At 39.2% G+C, this 18313-nt stretch overlaps 1 protein-coding gene across 12 annotated transcripts in view; it reads left to right on the top strand.

Annotated features, from left to right (window-relative positions):
• R3HDM1 (R3H domain containing 1) overlaps positions 1-18313 on the top strand; it is a 111870-nt gene that overhangs the window by 68437 nt on the left and 25120 nt on the right. For 7 of the 12 annotated variants that reach the window (XM_048483247.1, XM_048483244.1, XM_048483238.1 and 4 more), the window contains 8 exons: positions 596-633; positions 723-773; positions 905-1131; positions 8222-8476; positions 9740-9894; positions 10363-10464; positions 12369-12647; positions 13549-13672. In XM_048483247.1, the coding sequence (XP_048339204.1) occupies positions 596-633; positions 723-773; positions 905-1131; positions 8222-8476; positions 9740-9894; positions 10363-10464; positions 12369-12647; positions 13549-13672 (1231 nt within the window). The remainder of the gene's footprint in view (positions 1-595; positions 634-722; positions 774-904; positions 1132-8221; positions 8477-9739; positions 9895-10362; positions 10465-12368; positions 12648-13548; positions 13673-18313) is intronic. The other 5 variants (XM_048483246.1, XM_048483245.1, XM_048483250.1 and 2 more) reach the window with 3 other exon arrangements.

Genomic DNA, 18313 nt, shown 5'->3' with positions numbered 1-18313 from the left:
CCTGGAAGGTCCCAGGTTCTGTGCTCAGCATCTCCAGTTAAAAAGATTGTGGGTGATGTGAAAGACCTCTGCCTGAGTCCCTGGAGAGCCTCCACCATTCTGAGTAGACAGTACTAACTTTGATGAAGTGATGATCTGATTCAGTATGAGACAGCTTCAGGTGTTCCAGGGAAAAGGGGACTGAGGGAGGGAATATATGAGACATGCTTTTATTCTTTGGTTCTGCTTGTCAGCCTGTAGTTGTGACACATTTTCTAGTACACAGCATCAGGAAAAGGCTCGGCATTTTGCAGATCAGATTGCCATGTTTTCCTTCCTGTACATCTTGTTCCCTACCCCCGCCCCCCATTTACTATGTTACATAGGCATTTGAAAGATCACAGATCTGACACCAAATGCTACTTAAAACATGAACAGTTATTTGATTAGTATTACCCATGTCATTGTTTTCTACAACATATGCAGTTAGAGGACGAGTTACATTTCTGGCATGCTGTGTGTTTCTTCCTTGACTCTCTGGTATCTGCCATGTTTGGACTTCATAATACAAATAGTTACCAATGGTGATTTTTATGCTATACTGTTTCTTCCCCAGTCGCTGTGTTCCCAAGAGAATTATATTATTGACAAAAGGTAAGGAAAAAAATCAGTATTTGAACCAGTTTCTATTTGCTTTTAATGAATAAAATATTAAGCTACTATTTTATTGAACATGCCAACAGAATCCAAGAGGAAGAAGCCAATAGTACCCAGCAAAGGCGGCAGATATTTAGGTATTTCATACACTTAATTTTTAAATCCCATTCTGTGTGTGTTTCATTCTTCCTTGATAGCTTTTCCTTTTATTTTGCAAATGATTAGCTGTTCATCGTTGTTGTTTTTACCTAAATTTTATGCTTTACAGAATCAACAAAGATGCTTCAGGAAGGTCAACCAATAGCCTTCAGAGCAGTACAGACAATGAGCTGAAGTACTCTGAACCCCGCCCGTGGAGTAGCACAGACTCCGACAGCTCCCTTCGCAATTTGAAGCCAGCTGTGACCAAAGCCAGCAGCTTCAGTGGGATTTCTGTCCTGACAAGAGGTGATAGCTCTGGAAGCAGCAAGAGCACAGGCAGGCTATCTAAGACAGGTATGAAGTTTTTAAAAAACAAAACACACAACTTCTAATGTATGTTACAATGTATGTGCTGAAAATACAGCTCAGTCATACATTTCCCCCCTCAAAATTGTCATTGCAGATTAGGGACCATCAGAGCCCGCTGAATTTTCAAAAATCAAACTCACATTGAGGAAAGGGAAATATGAAAGCACTCTTAGTTAACTTTTGACTTCAAAGTTGAAATTTTGTCTTTTCCATTCAATGAAATAGATCCATGCATTACCCAGATTTTCCTTGTGGGAAAAGGAGCTTCCATGGAGTTAAACAAATCTATAAAAACTACCAAAGTCTCACTTTTTCTCATCAGTTTGAGGGAGATCTCAATCCTAATCAGTTCATTCTTCATCTTCCTAGTAACAGTGATGCCTTTAATGCAGCCAAGCAGATTGGGCTGTCCATTCTTGAAGAATATGTTTGGAATATGCTGCCACAGGAAGTGGTGATGGCCACTAACCTGGATAGCTTTAAAAGGGGCTTGGACAGATTTATGGAGGAGAAGTCGATTTATGGCTACCAATCTTGATCCTCTTTGATCTGAGATTGCAAATGCCTTAACAGACCAGGTGATCGGGAGCAACAGCCGCAGAAGGCCATTGCATTTACATCCTACATGTGAGCTCCCAAAGGCACCTGGTGGGCCACTACGAGTAGCAGAGAGCTGGACTAGATGGACTTTGGTCTGATCCAGCTGGCTTGTTCTTATGTTCTTATGTTCTTACAAGGATAATTCCGAGTGGGGGTGATTCTTCCTGGATAGGCACTGTTCTCATTCCAGATTAACTTTGTGTGCCTTCAAGGCTGCTTGACTATATTAACATTGTTAGTACAAAGAAGAAGGGTGATTGAAGAAGAAAAATATGGCATGGGAGAGATAACCAGTTGTACTGAAAACAGGCTCAGAATGGAAGCACACTGAATCCCAGGTGAAGGACAACATAAGGTGCCTGTATATGTTCTGGGCCAGTGCCCACCTCATAACTGCAGAAAACACTTAAAATCACTGGGAAAGGATGCATTTTTGAAACATTTTTCCCCTTGAGAAAAGTGCCCTCCTTTTTAACTTTAAGATAAGCAAGTCATTAATAGGATAGATTTATATTGTGTAAGAAGTCAAAAAGGCAGTGCTTCTCGTCTAAGGTTGCTAATGTGAGAGAAAGCAGCAGTTGTGAGCCCAGTCAATCACTGATGGTACTGAATATAAAACAAAAAAATCAGAACTGGATTATTTTATATCATGCAGGCATATATTTTGCAAATACTGGATCAGCATTAATGGAACTGGTCCTGACCAAACATCACTAAACATAATAGTGTTGGGCCAGTTGAATATACTGACAAAGAAATTTCAACTAAAATAATGAAATACAGTGTCTGACTTGCAGTCATCGTCCAAAGAGCTGGAAATTCTATTAATTGACTTGTCATCACAACAGGTCTGCCTGGCATGATTTAGGTGTAGGTTTCAAAGCTTTGTTAAACAGCATTGGCTAGTTTCTTGGCTGTACCAGTGGCCTCAGTAACTGCTGAAACCAGTTCCTTCAGATTGTTTTACACTTTTGTGGTCTATAGGAAAAATTGCAGGTGATTCTCAGATGGTAGCTATACTCTGTGTAAAGTTGCATAAAACTGGATTATATCTAACCTAGCAAAAGTATTTAGTATATGGATGTTCTCCAGAAGACACAGCTATCATCCTCTGTGTGTGTGTGTGTGTGTGTGTGTGTGTGTGTGTGTGTGTGTGTGTGTGTGTGTGTGTGTTTTGATAGGAGGATATATTACCTTTTTTGTGTTCCTGTACCAATTAATCCATTTTCCCAGAATTCTCTGAAGGTATTTTTATACCTAGTGACTATGAAAAAGTTTTCTGATGGTAGTTAGTATGAACTGCAGGTTAACTGTTCTATCGGTAATATTTGTAAGCTTATGCAGTGCATAAATAATAAAGAACCTTAAACAGAACTATACAAATATTAGATTAATAAGTAAGAGATCCTGCCTGCTTGCCATATAAGTAGTACAAGAATAGGGAAGGACAACAATGAAGGGAGAAAAGAGAGGGAGAGGCACAAATTGGACGTCAAAGGTTCTGAAGAAGAGTTTAATTACCAAATTTAAGAGTTTAATTACCAAATTCCATTTAAATGCAAGCAAGGAAGGAAAGGTTCAGGTCCTGAGAGGAAGAGACCCAAAGAAATGGGGTCACAAAAAAAGAAAGAAAGGAGTCATCTGAGGTCTAAAAGGAGAAGAGTGTTATTGGATACATGTGTGAACAGAGCATTCATAGAGCACTTAAAACAAAAAAAAGTAGCAACTTGAACTGGCCGTCAAGATGCATGTTATTGGGTGAAGCCAACCAGTGTCTGACTCTGTATAAGGGTCTTCTTTATTTCCTCTATACAAGATGCATGTGTTATCCTACTTAATTAGTAAGTATGCCATCTCAAAGAAGGGCTTTTTTATATCCAGATTTTATAGATCTTTCCTATGCATTTGACTCCATATCTAGAACCCTGTGGACTAAACTGAAACAGACCACAACTGATAGGAGATTGTTGTGGTTAATTAAAAGCCTTCATACTAATTCATCCGCCCAAGTGCAGTGTAATAGTGAGGGTTATTTAACTACCCTTTTCCTTGTTGTGAGGAGGGTTAGGCAAGTTACCTTTTAGCACCAGCTATATTTAATTTATACGTGTCTAATTTATCAGCTTTTAAAAATGACCCTTTCTTTAATTTACCTAAATTACTGGATATTTCAGTCTTTATGACTGAATTTAAGTTACTGGATATTTCAGTCCATGCAGATGACTCAGTTTTATTTTCCCCAATCTTGAGTTGATATTCTTTGGGCTCTGAAAAGATTCCATGCTTACTGTTTGCTGGAGAAATTATCTATAAATTTTACTAAAACTAAAATTTTAACAACCCCATCCAAAGTGTATATGGGAGGGGCTGAAAGGGCTCCAGAAAGTGACATAGCCTTGCGCCAATTTCACTCACCCCCAGCAGAGGGGGCAGACATGCTGGCGGCTGCATGTCCCGCACCCCTGCCACCACAAAACCCGGAAGTTCAGACCATGGTGAGGATATGCTGGCATCCTGCTTGGAACCCAGCATTGGGGGGGGGGGCATTCCCAGGGGTGGAGCCATCATTAGTCGGCTCCCTCCCAGGGTTTAGGATGATTGTGAAGCACACTGGCCCTCGAACATATACCACCCTTTGGGCAGCGTATGGCCTTTAAAGCCTATGGATATTTCTGGCTGCGGGGTAGTTTGGGGGCTTTTCTGAGCTCACTGCACCACTGGAAAGCTCTATTGGATGAAGCAGGTTGGCACCAGACCGTTACTGTGTACCACCGCCTCCAGGTTTGGATGGGGTTGCCTGTTTGTGCCTCATTCTTAAAGACAAGGATAATTAATTGACAGAAGATTTCTCAGGTTTCATCCTTTAGGTATCTGGATATCTTATTTCGTTCTACCTTGTTTTGAAGATGTCATAAACAATTGGCCACTCAGAAGTCTATGGTAACTACGAAATCAGTTTTGTGATTTTGCCTCTCAAATGGGGCACATTATATTCCATCAGCTAATAAAGTCTTTAACTCCATAGTGATTTCACAACTTTTGTATGGTGCCCCATATGGATTTTTGTTATATAAACAACCCTATAAATAGAGTGCAGTCCTTGTTTCTCTGACCAATTGGGAGAATCCCCACGTGCATTTCATCATCGGCCCTTTGTTATGAGTTTGGACTTAGCTCAGTAGAAACTTGTGCCTGGTACGTGCCTTTAAATTCTGGTTGTATCTATTCTTTGAGACACCAGAGGGAATCATAATCCTCAGGGACTCTTATAAGGGCAAAAGGTTCAGTTTCTCTTAGAGGACTCTGACTTTCATTGTACTAATTTTGTTATTTGTTTCTTAGAGATTGCAGAGAAAAGTCAAAGGGAAGTGTTTTTACATGTGGGTTTTATTTAGGTTTTATGGTTTTATTGTTCAAAACCTCAGTTTAAGAATGGGGTTCGAAAGTAAGTACCAACTTGTTCTATGACAAGTTTTTATTTTGTAGGTAGAAGCTTTTCTCATATTGTATGATTGTTCAGGGTTAGTTGTTAGACCAAAAGAGTGATGAGATAGAGGTATAGGATGGTTGTTTGTGCTGGTGATCTAGTGAGAACTGAATCATTGCCTGCCTTGCTTTGTGAAGGCTATCTGTGTGGCTAGGGGGTAACAAACTCTTCCATCCTGGAAGCATATGGCACTGAATATATTTTATAGTTATTCAGCTTCTTGTTTCTAAAAAAGAAAGTAACCTTAAAACTGTAACGTAAACATTCTTTCAGTGTTGGAGGGGTCTGGGATTTTTTAAACTTCCCAGGTTTTAGAAAAAGATACTGAACTGATATCTAAGAATGCATCTAGCATTCTTAAACTTCTGATTTCCTCTAGGTATGAAATAACAGCACGGCAGTTAAACACCGTTTGTGGGCTTGCTTGACTGGGTCAGAGATGGACTGGGAGTTGAGGAAAGCTGTAACCTGCTTTCAGTGTGAGTGTAGGACTCCTAGTGGGCATTCACAGATCTGATTTCAAGTGTTCTGTAGGGACACTTGAGAAAATGGTGCTGAGCAAATATTTATACACTTCCTTGGAACTTTTCCATTAAAAATTACACAGTGCTGTATCATCTCTTGTCTACAGCTCAACGTTTTTGTGAAACATTGATTTAAAACTTGCAGTCTTATCGATGGCACTAAATTGTGCATCCTCCCTAGCACTTGAAAGCTTGGTGCTTACTCTTAATCATGACTTTGTAACTCTGCTGGATTTCCAATACTCAAAAGCCCTTCTAGTCACCACCATCTGGTGAGAAGTAATGCACTCGTGGTTCCCCATTGCCAGCCACCCCTCCTTTTTCCAGCCAGGATACTTTGGATGTACCTCTCTTCCTTCCTTCCAGACATCCTAATCGCATTTCACTGGTATAAAATAAAACTTTTTAACCTGTTCTTCAGAATCTTCTCTACTGTAAAGTCAGCACAGTGACAAATGGTGTTGGTGTTGGGGGGGTGGGATGTTGGATAAGAAAATGTTATCTTTTTCTGGCCAAAGGATAGACTGCAGTATTATTATTAATAACAAAGTTAGTGTTCCTTTAAACTGTTTACATTTACAAAGCAAGACCATATGATAACAGGCTTAGGTTCTAACTTCTTTCTTTCACTTGCAGAAGACACTTCTGTTTATGGAATAATAATAATAATAATAGTGTTCTAACTTCTTTCTTCCACTTGCAGAAGGCACTTCTGTATATGGAATAATAAATTATTATTCAGTGTTCCTTTAAACTGTTTAAATTTACAAAGCAAGACCATATGATGACAGGCTTAGGTTCTAACTTCTTTCTTCCAGTTGCAGAAGGAGGGATAACTTTGGGGGTTCTTTTTCCCCTTCACCTCCATGCTGCTTCTGGAGGTAGGCTAGCCCCACAATTCCAGAGAGCACAGTGGGTTGTAACAGGAGGGGGAAGCAAGAAAATTTCCCTTCATCTAGTGCAGCTCAGCTTGTGCCAGATCAGATCCAGCAAATGATCAGGTTAAATGTTTACTGAGGTATATACTCTTAGTTAAGAAGGTGCCTGCTAGATTAGATTAAGGCCTGGCATAGTTGTTGTTATTATTTATTTTATTATTTACCTGTATTCCTGGTATAAGCAAGCACTTGGTGGAATGGCAGAAATAGTGGACTACTAATGGGCCACAACTCTTCTTTGCTTACTCCTATTATGCATAGATCCAATGTAGCAAACAAAAATTAAATGAACTTTTAAATAAACTTTAGATCTCACATTTAATGTACTTAGCTTACTATTTCTTTACAAATTTCATAGAATAAAGAAACGCTAAAAACTTGATCTAGATTATTCTTATCCTTAATTATGCTGGTGTCAGTCAGGAGTCTCTTCCACGTTAATGTTGAAGATGATGCTGTTTTAAACAAATCACCAAATCATAGAGTTTATAATGATAGGTTTGGATGGAGTGCTATTAAAGTTTACACAGATAGTTTTGTTAGATTCATCAGTGCTGTAGCATGATCTGGATACCCTTGAAGTTTGCAATTTGTCTAGAACGGGGGGGGGGGAGTAAATTGATAACTCCTTTTTTGATCTGTTGTATGAAGATGAAAAATGCAATCTTAACTGAGAACTTTTTCCTAATGCAATAACTCATACAAATACGTAGGTCAGAATTCAAAATTCTGGTGGGTGGCTGTGTCTTAATATGTTGCTGGTGCAAATGAAGACACCTTCAAGACTAATTCCTTCAAGACTAATTTGTTTTGTGAATTTTAAAGCTTTATACACTGCAATATATATTTTAGCCTTCTAAAGTGCCAAAACACTCCACTTCATTTTGGACCAATTTTAAAATAAGAGCTGTAATTTCATCCCACAGTTGCATGTCTTTCTAACTTATATAGAAGCTTTTTTAATTTCATCTCAAATATCTGTATTCCTTTTATATACATGGGTACATCTTTGCTATACTAAAGATGTCATGGAGCCCAAGTTTAGGACAAATGTTTTAATTTTACAGTGTTAAATCAGCCTAACTTTGGCTCAGTTGTTCCCATCGTTAACTCTGTTTTTGACTGCTCGATTTTGTTCATTCTTGTTTGAAGAAGATTTTTCCAATTAAACTCCTTGTGGACTATGTGTACGGTGTCTATGCTTCAGCTGTTTCATGTTTCTCAGTCTTGCTGCCTCCATTTCTGTTTTGCCGCCTCCACTTCGCTGTTTTCATATCTGCATGGCATGAGAGCAAAGTCCTGCGTGGTTTAGGACAGACCCTCATTCTCACAGTGTGGCAATTGGAGTAGATGGAAATCTGAGTGGGGGGAAGCAGCATTGGGGACATGGGGAGATGCTGCTTTGTTACTGTAGATCCAGGCTGTGCATTAAAAGGGGTAATATTTGAATAAGAGCTTGCATATTGAAATGTGCATGAATTATTCTGTCTCTAGGTAAAATCAATTTCTCGTTACTCCTTTCCTAGGTTCAGAGTCTTCTAGTAGTGTAGGGTCATCCACGGGTTCTCTTTCTCATACCCAGCAGCCTCTTCCAGTCACAGCTCTCAGCCAGCCTTCTCATGGCACATCTGCCGTCTATCCAACTGTCAGCACTAGTAGTTCTCTTTCCTTTGATGGTGGCATGAGTGGGCAAGTGGCGCCTTCTAGCAGTAGCTTCTTTTTGCTTCCCTTGGAAGCGGCAGGCATACCACCTGGAAGTATTCTGATCAACCCTCAAACAGGTTGGTATCCAGATGTGGATGTCTTTTTTTTAATTAATGACTTTGCAGTAATGTATAAATGATGTTTTGATCACAATGGTCTGTTGCCTTTCTTCCCTCATTCCCAACTCTTCCCCTTTTAATTTTGCAGTGGGATGCGTTTTAATGTCTCCTCAGAGGACTTATTAAATTATACCAGTGCATGCTGATGTGCACATGATCTGGAATATGGAAGTGTTTTGTGTTGAATAGCGTTTTTCTGGGGTTTTTTGGAGGGGGACCCTTAATGGTGCAGTTCCTTTAAATAATACATTCATAGTAAATTAAAGAAATATCTCATAGATGTGGGAGAACACCGAGGAAGTCCAGGGTTGCAATGCAGAGGCAGGCAATGATAAACTAACTCTGTTTGTCTCTTGTCTTGGAAATTCTGTGAGGTCACCCAAATCAGCTGCAACTTGCAGCACTTTACACCTACAGATATGATGGTTAAACCTTTAAATAGCTACCTTTGTATTGCACCTATTAAGATGGTTGCATATTAATCAAGAGTTAGAAAATAAATACAGTAATTTTTATTGGACCACCACTTGTTGGTCCAGAAGGTGGCTTTAAGGCTGGCTTAACTGCTAAAATTAAGCAGGGTCTGGCCCTGAGCTTGCTTAAACCACCTGGATAATCTATTCCGGTTGCTTTGACCTTCTTGTGGAAAGTGCAGGGATATAAAATGTTGCAGAATAAATTAGCAGACTCTAAACAGTTCTACTGTGCAGTTGTTTCTCCTGTTAGTTCTCTTCTGTGCTTGAACGTTGGCCCATTGGGTTTCACTTGATTCATATTCAGCTTACTCTGGGATGCCCTTTTAAGAAGTTGCTTAATGTCCGCTGTGGTACCATAAGCCCAGGAACTTCTCTTCTTTAGTGCCATCGTGCATGAGTTGAATGTCCTTTGTGAATTTTAAATTAATTTTCAAAATATGATGATCACTCCAAATTGTATTAAGGAATTTCTAGAACTGTCATTCTTCTTTAAAATTTTTTCAGTGATGGAGATATACTTTTATCAGCATTTTCTCTCCATTCTAGCTTGCAACTTAATGTCTTCCCCTTCCCCCCAAAAGGCAAATGAGTTTCACTGTTAGACTAATTTTAACATCTGTGCAATTCTTTAATCTGTAAAACGGTACTAAATTTTGAAAATAGGGGATGTTCTAACAGCAAATATATTCTGATGGTCAACTGTATTTTGCTATGTAATCACTGTATTTTCCCCCTGACCCTCTAGGTCAGCCATTCATAAATCCAGATGGCACTCCAGTCGTGTATAATCCTCCTATGCCTCAGCAACCTGTTAGAAACCAAGTGCCTGGACCTCCTCAGCAGCCACCTCCTCCCATGCCACCTCAGCAGCAGCCAGCAACCAATCACATCCTACCACAGGTACACATGTCAAATATACAATGGTTGGCTAAGCATTCTTGCAGTTGGATGAAGAAAAAAATGGTAGACTGTTGTAGAAACATTCTGAAAGAGAGAGCAAGGTGTCATGTGACTATAACTTTTGGACCAAATATTGGTTCAGGGAGGCACCTTGGCTTAGAAACTGGGAGACAACCTGTTGTTCTTGTGTTCTTGTATGTCCTTGAACATTGAAAGAAATCACAAGTTTGCAGTCCCATGCTGTGTGAAATTCTGAAAGTTATAAAGTAAATTATTCCTCTTGATGGTAAATGTCCATTGTTAGTTTTTTTTACTGTATGTAATTGCAGTCTTATGTTGTATGTATTTTCAGTTGCACAATTAAACAGTGGGGTGATTTTGAATATGACTACACAAAAAAAGAAATATTCCCATTTTCATTTCTTTTTTACTCTGTTAACTGTGTGTATTCAACTGTTACTTCTTCAGCCTATCCGACCTCTTCAGCCTTCTTCACAGCCTGTTCAATTCTCCACAGTCTCTTATCCGCCCCCGCTCCTGCCAGTCTCATCTACCCAGCAATATACTGTGGTATATTATCTTCTACTCAGCTCTTCTTGCATGAGATAGTCTTTACTAGATTATCTTTTATGTTGGGATGTGCATGTGTCATATAAATATTGACTGGCTCCTGTTTTCAGTACAAATTGAGTATTGGTAAGAGGTCAAAAAGGAGTTGAAGTGGAAAAGTGGGCCCACCATTTGAAGCCTATGGCAGGCTTACCTGCAAGTTAACAGCTGTGTGGAAATTGTGACCTAAGTGAAACTTGAAGGATTTTTTGCACTTACTCTTCACAGCCAGTCAGTATTCATTATACCCCTTCAATTTTTGTGTCTTTCCTCCTTTTTCCTTGTTGTTTTTGTCTAACCTCTCAGGGTATTCTGTGTTATCTAATCTCCCATGACAATAAAAAGCTTTCCAATGCACACTAATGCTTGAACTAAAATGGGTGGTAGTGGACCTTTGTCGGCTGAGTTTAAGGTTGCCTAGTTTTAAATCAAGTGCGTTCCTCAGTATTCCAGAGGCTCCAGCCCCTCACTTCAGCGGTAAGATTCTGCATGCATTCACCTGACTACAACCTCAGGGCAGCATAGTGCTGTTTCTACAGCAAACCAGGAGGTCAAGATTAGCTCTGTAGCTCTGCCTCTGCTTTCATTAGGAGGAAGCTTGTCAGCTTGCCTCCAACTGGTGTTTAATTATCATGCATAACTTATTTTCATAAGTTCTCCCCAAATAGACCAATATAAAACTGAATATGGTATGTGGTTTGCTTGTTTATTATTATTTATTTCATTTAATAGCCCACCCTCCCCAGCCAAAGGCCAGGCTAGGGCAGCTAACACACATGCTTAAAACAAGTATACAGGTTTATCCTGTGTATCAGCCACGTAGCCTTTGAATTCAATAATATATTGAGGTGCTCCCAAGGTTAATTTTTTACCGACATGCAACTTAAGCTCTCAACAGTAGACACGTGTTTATTTTGCTGTGGAAATACCTATGAAGGAGAGAGCTGGGGTAGAGACTTTTTTCCTGATATTACTCCATAAAACATTCTGAATTAGCATCTAAGCAATGCAGTACATTAACATACACATTTCTCATGTTTCATCAAAATATATTGGATGTAACAGCCATTAGTTCACATACTTCTCAGTGCAATTTCTGTTTAGCAAGTTCAGAAAATGTAGGAATTCTGGGGTGTATAGCAGAGAGAAGAATCTAGGTTTTCAGTGAATACCTGCACCACACGAAGACCCGGATCCTCAATTAAAATCCCAAATGCTGAGCATCATGCATATTCAGCTCTGCTCCAGATTAGTTTTAAATTAGTCTAATAATGTGTCTGTTGTAACTAGATTGGAGACCCAAAAGGGTTTTCAGGATATGAGCCATCAAGAGTCAAAGCTCCCTCCATCAGATACCGCAGACAGCTACCCTCTGAAACTGTGATAACTAATAATGCTTCATTTTGGTAGCAAATACAAACTCACTCATTCTGTTATTTCTCACAATTGAACCATAACTTAGGTTCTCATAATTAACTGCTAAAAAATTATTCTTAAAATGCCCTAGTATCATATACTTTTTGTTGGCGAATATTTCCTTACTATCCTTAGAGTAACATCAGAAAATATTACCAAGTGCAACTAGCTACTATTTTACAGTCTAGAAACAGTAAATAAAGTTGTGTTTCTTGATGCGGATGTAACGTGTATAATTTCTCTGCTATTCCAACTACTGCTGTCATTGAGATGCCACTTGTCTTAAAAGCATTCATTCTGTGTGTGTTTTTTTTTTTAAGAATACTGCTAACACAGTCTAACTGGATAGGAGAGTATATCACTACTCCATGTTTTAGTTAAATGTATATCAAGGAACTCTGCCTTCATTCAGAAAATAAATCACAGTTACTGTTTTAACTTAATTTCAGCAAGACAACCTAGGATCCCAGTTCAGCCATATGAGTCTCTCCCGACAGCCATCTGGGGAAGCTGCTGATCCTCATGCCACCATGTTCCAATCCACAGTTGTCCTTCAGCCTCCTCAACAGCCTGGTTTTATCATAGCAACCGCCCCACCTCCTCCACCACCACCACCTCCACCACCACCTGGTCAACCGGTCCCTACTCCTAATTACAGTGCATCTAGCCATCCTGTCAACCAGCAAGTTCTTCAGCAACAGGGATATATGCAGCAACCAATGCCACAGGTAGAGGGAGCTTTAAAGTGTTGTAAAACCATATCAGGCATAGCTTGGCTCCGTGTATTAGGTTTGGATTAAAACTAGCCTGTCTTTATGTGTGCGGGTGTGTGTGTGTGTGTCTTTCTTTGTCTCTCTTAGAAATAAGAGGAAGAAATTATTCTCATTATCCCATCGGGGAGGCAGGAAATGAATTTTCTTCCTCTTCCTGTGAAGTGGGACTGCCCCCTTTGCTCCAGTTTGATTCCTGCCTCCAAGGGGAGTAGCCAAAGTCATTTATGCTTCTTGTCTAGAATTACAGAATAGACTATGGAGCTGATTAATGCATTTATTACTTTTTAAGTTCAGAAAAATGTCTGAAGTTCCTGTTCATGCTCTTAAAAGGGCTGTGTGCACATCGCATATATTAAGTAGCTTCAAGGGGTTCCCTGCCATGTTTTCTTTAATTGCCATCCTTTTGTACTTAAAGTACAATTGGAACCTTAATCAAAGCACTTTTGGATGAGTTGTTGACTCTTTTGTTGTTGTTGTTTTGTGTGTGTGTTTTCTTTAAACTAATATTTTTCCATAGTTTGCATGGCCTAGGGCTTATTTCTAAGACTGGTAGAAGAAATTACTGCATTAATGTCACTATGGAGCTATTTTTTCCCTTTTTCTGCTGTTAATAAAAAGTAATATGTAATCGATAAGTAGAAATCAAGCTACAATGCTTAATTCAAAGGTACGTTTTAATTAATGGAAGGATGCCCTTTAGATCCCATGCTGAAGTTTTCCAGAGCGGGAAAAAAACTCTTTGGCAGTTAAATGTTTGTCTTTCACCAGACTTTTGGTTTCCTCTCATGAACCTTCCAACATGTAATGCTTTGGGTCATTTCTGAAGTACATGTATCTAAATGTTGCTTCCTTTTAGATACCAGCCTGTTACTGTGCTCCAGGCCAGTATCCACACTCCAATCAACAATATCGGCCAGTTACTTCCATTCATTACAACACACAGCAAAACCAGCCACTGCCACAGCCTGCACAGCAGACAGGTTTGTGTGTGGGGGTTTTTTAATCCTAATGTATGTATACTTCAGGTAGTTGATATTATCAGATAGCAAGGATTTGTAAAATCTGTAAGGATGGCAGGAATTGTTTAGACATTTAAAATGTTCAATCCAATTTAAATTTGGTGCAGTTACCATCTTTTTAATTCTCTCAGCTTTGAGTCTAAGTGACTGAATGCAGATGGACACAATATTGGACATGATGTAAAAACATTGTTTCTCAGGTGAAGAATTTCTAACAAAAGGCTGAAATGACTAAAACAGCCATTCTGTTCATAAGACTTAAATTGTATTACATATATATGCAAGTCTTTTTTTTTTAGAAATATCTTGCCTGTATTATTCAAACATTGTGCTATTGAGACCTTAATTTAAGAACTTCTGAGCAGATCTACTAGATCCTGAGTGACTAAAAGCCCAATACATTTCTTATTGGTTTTTAATGTTACTTCTCTGTGTTACAAGTATATCTTCTTGGGTTCTCACAATGGTCAGGTTTTCTCTTCAGTTGTGTTGTTCTTTGACTCATATTATAGCTAGTAAATCAGTACAGATGCCAAGTTCACTTTTCAAGTTGATTTCTGTTGTCAAGAAGGTTTGTAGTGCAGCAATAATTTGTCATCTTGTATGCATGAACTCTTGACAAAAATACAGAAGATCCTTTTTTTAGGAGTAAGCAATTATTTGTGGTGATGTGTTTAAAGCCCTTAAGGTGACTTGGTTTTGAAAGGGACTGAGCCTTTGCCTTTCAGACAGCTGGACTTCCTTAAATATGTTGTTTGAATTCTGAAATGTTGTTTTGTTCAGTGCCACTTAAACATGCTGTCTCTACAATGAATTGAAGCTGTGATGGCTGGTCATGCCATTGGCAGTATAAGTGTTTTCAGTGTGTGCAGCATATTTCCCTATTTGCTAAAATATCATAGTGGAAAACAGATGCTTTGGCAGTGCGAGGACTATCACTACTTAGGGTCACAGATTGGAGCTACATGATCATTGCTTGAAGGGAGGTTTGAGAGACAGGTGGTGATGTTTTGGATGAGACCTTTCATCTATGTTGGCCTTGTAGAACATCCTATGAATAAGAAATAGGTTGATTATGGGAATGTCCAGCTTTTTAAAATAACTAATCTTAAATTTTTCTTAGTGACACCGGCAGCAGCCACAAACAGTGAATATTTTCATTGAATGTGAAGTGACTTGGAGTCTCCATATGAAATATGAACTGTTGCCAGTCCTGAACCTATTTGTGCCAGAATAGTGCCTATTTTCTTTTTTGAAAAACCAAGTTTTTATTGCTTTTTGTTTAAAAATGAAGGACATTACTTCATTCTGTTTTCTGTGCCAATAACTCTTCTTAAACAGTTCTTTTAAATGCTAATTAGGCATAGCAGTATTAAAAGGGCATGGGTTTCCAGACAAAAATAGTACGCATTTTTCTTCATTAGAATTTTTTAAACATGCTTTTAAAATCTAATAAACTTCTGTAGCAGGTTGAGTGCTTCTGACAATGAAGACTGTTTGCTATGGTGGAAGGGAATGCAACCATTATTAGTTTGGTTATCCTTATAGAGACGTAGATTGCAAGGCTTCTTTAGCAGGTTGAGTCCTTCGGCCAATGAAGACTGCTATGGTTAAGGTGACCAGATGGTCACCTTCCTCACCCGGGACGGGGAGTAAGTCGCCAATCTCGGGTGCATCAGCATTAATAACATTTGCTTCTGGGGCTCGCGGTTTGCCACCCTGCCACAGGGCGGCAAATCGCGAAACAGGCTTTACGACGCCGTCGCGATCAAGATGAAAGGGTTTGCCGCCTGTGACAGGGATAAACCGCTGAGCCCCAGGTCGGGTGCACGCCGCGACATGCTCTTAATTCCGCAGTGCCTTCGGAGACCGCGAGTGCCTTCCCCAGTCTCCTGCCCGGGGAGCGCCGCGCAAAAGGCAGTGTGCTCCTGCAGCCGCGTGTGCGCGGCCGCAGGAGCACATTCCCTAACCGGGACATTCCCGAAAGCCCGGCGGGACGCAGGACACCTCACGCAAAAGCGGGACGGATGGTCACCCTAGCTATGGTGGAAGGGAATGCAACCAGTATAAGTTAGTTTGGTTACCCTTATAGAGACATAGATTGCAAGGCTGCTGCTTTTCATATCACAGCCTGAATCTTTGTTGTTCCAACCTACATGGTTATTGTCTTTGGGTTGTTTGAGGTACTCCAGGCATGTTCAGAAATGCATGTATCCTCTAGCTTGCTTTTTAAATAAACATATAGCACCTGACCAGAACTCAGATTTGTTTGAAAAAAAATTACTTCAGTTTCCAACATGATTTCCCATGTGGTAGCAGGGGCAGCTGTTGAACAAGTACAGGCCTATAATCCCTTTGGGAGTGCAGAACAAGTTGGATCTCGGGTTGTTTTTGGATCCTGACTTATCTTTACAACTTTGATTTTTTTAAAAAATCTGCTGCCTGTCACATGAACCATGGTGAGTAGGATTCCCATGCCTATATGTTGTGAATGGTGTACTCAGTAGTGTCAATGGGTCCAATCAGGTTTGTGTCTGGGGAACTGATGCTGAAATAAAGGGAAAATTAGTGCAAGCTCATTCTGGCATCCCTGACTTCAGTTCCAGAAGCTTCCAAATTATTGCATAGTCAGTGGTCTGCCAGCTGCTGAAGTTTAAAGGTATTAGTCATTAAATTCTTATTTTGTTTGGGATTAAGCACAAGCCTAGGCCAAATGTTGGTTTCAGGTAGTTTGATGAATGCGCTAGGTCGCTAGGAGTTCGTTTATTGTAAGGATAGGTGTACCAGGGCTTTTCAGGGTAGCAGAAAATTGTTAATATAGGCTGAAATGAGTGCTCTATAAAAAGTGCAGGGTTTGAGGGAAAGTGCTTTGAAGAGAAGCTCTCTTGTAGCTCTCTGTAGCACTCGTCACAGGCTTATAAGCAGATCTACAAGATCTGGAGTATACCAAAAGATCACTGAGTCTTAGTCAGCATTGCATTGCTTAAAGAAGCTGCCTCTGTTCTTTTTGGTTTATATTTTTTTCTCTTTTTTCCTTTTTTTTGGGGGGGGGGGTCTTTTTCCTTTATGGATAAAATCAGTTTTGCGTCTTGAATTTGGACTGACAAAGCCTTTTGGCTCAAATGAAAGTCTCGGTTAACTGGAAAAGTTTGCTTAATGACCAAGCAATGCTACTGAAGTTTGCTTAATGACCAAGCAATGCTACTGAAGTTTGTTTAATGACCAAGCAATTCTAAACTCTAAAGCTATTTTTAAAAGTCCTCTTATGTACCCGATGGAAGGCTGTGATTGTGGTGCATACCTGAAGAAAGATTTATGATCTTGAATCCCAATCACCCAAAAGCTAGATTTATGGGAGACTCTTAGAAGAACAGCAAAATGGCAGCATAACCATCTTTGGTTTGTCTCATAGAGGAAGGGATGTAGGCTGTGTGAACTCTGAATATTGTATACAGAGCTAATTGATATGTGCTAAGGCCTTCCCGTACCTTAGATACAACAGCTGAAAAATTGTTGTCTTGGGCTGGGTCTGATATCTGTGTGCTAAAGACTGATGCTTTTCTTAGGGCACCTCTGTAAAACGTTTCTCAGAAATTTTTCAGAAAACTCTGAGTTAATACAAAGACCAATCTGTCATCTACTCGTTGATTGTATAATAGCACATTTATTGAAAGAAGGAACTGCCCGATCTGATCTGATTTAAAGTCTGCATCTCAGAATTTTGCATATTGATTTTTAGATTTGACTTTTTCTTTTGTTTGCATACTTGGATATTGGCAAAATTCTGTTTGTGACATTAGTTCAAATGAAGTTACATAACTTGGATTTTATTTGAATGGACAAAATGATATATTATTCAAAGATATTTTTGTAGTAACATGGAAGGAAATGCAAGAAGATTTGCAGAGATGGACTACACTGAAAACGTCATGATTGGAAATAATTGCTACTGTTAAGATGAGTGTTCTACAAAAACTGCTTTTTTTGTTTCAAATGCTCGCACTCTATATAAAAGACAAAACTTTGAAAGAATGGCAAAACCAGCTAAATAAATTTATATGGAATGACAAGAAACCCAGAATAAGATTTAAAATCTTACAAGATGGAAAAAGAGAGAGGAGGACTAGCAGTACCTAATATTAAATTATATAACCAAGCAGTGGAATTGGTTTGGATTTCGGATTGGATTCAAAATCCAGAACAAAGAATTGTCTACTTGGAAACTACAGAATTGAACTCTGGAATTCACAGTTATTCATGGACAAAGAAAGTGGGACAGGTGAAACATTCAAGCCTAAAAGATTCCCACATAATAAGGAATTCACTTATGGATATCTGGATAAAACATATAAAAGACTAAGTGCCCCAATATCACCACTAATGTCCCCACTAAAGACTTATTTTGATAAAAAAAGGTACAGAAGAACAATGACAATATAATCTACAAAGAGATGATTAATATACAATGAAAAATTGAATCTTAGCAAGAGATGAAATATGAAGAAGAGAAAATACAATGGCTGATATACTTCCAAATAGCTTCAAGATTGAGAAGAGCGACTGGAGGAGTATTAAGGGAGCTGGCAGTATATGAAATGAAAA

Source organism: Sphaerodactylus townsendi, linkage group LG02 (assembly GCF_021028975.2).
Source record: "Sphaerodactylus townsendi isolate TG3544 linkage group LG02, MPM_Stown_v2.3, whole genome shotgun sequence".
Lineage (NCBI taxonomy): Eukaryota > Metazoa > Chordata > Lepidosauria > Squamata > Sphaerodactylidae > Sphaerodactylus > Sphaerodactylus townsendi.
This window is presented reverse-complemented; position numbering and strand designations above follow the sequence as displayed.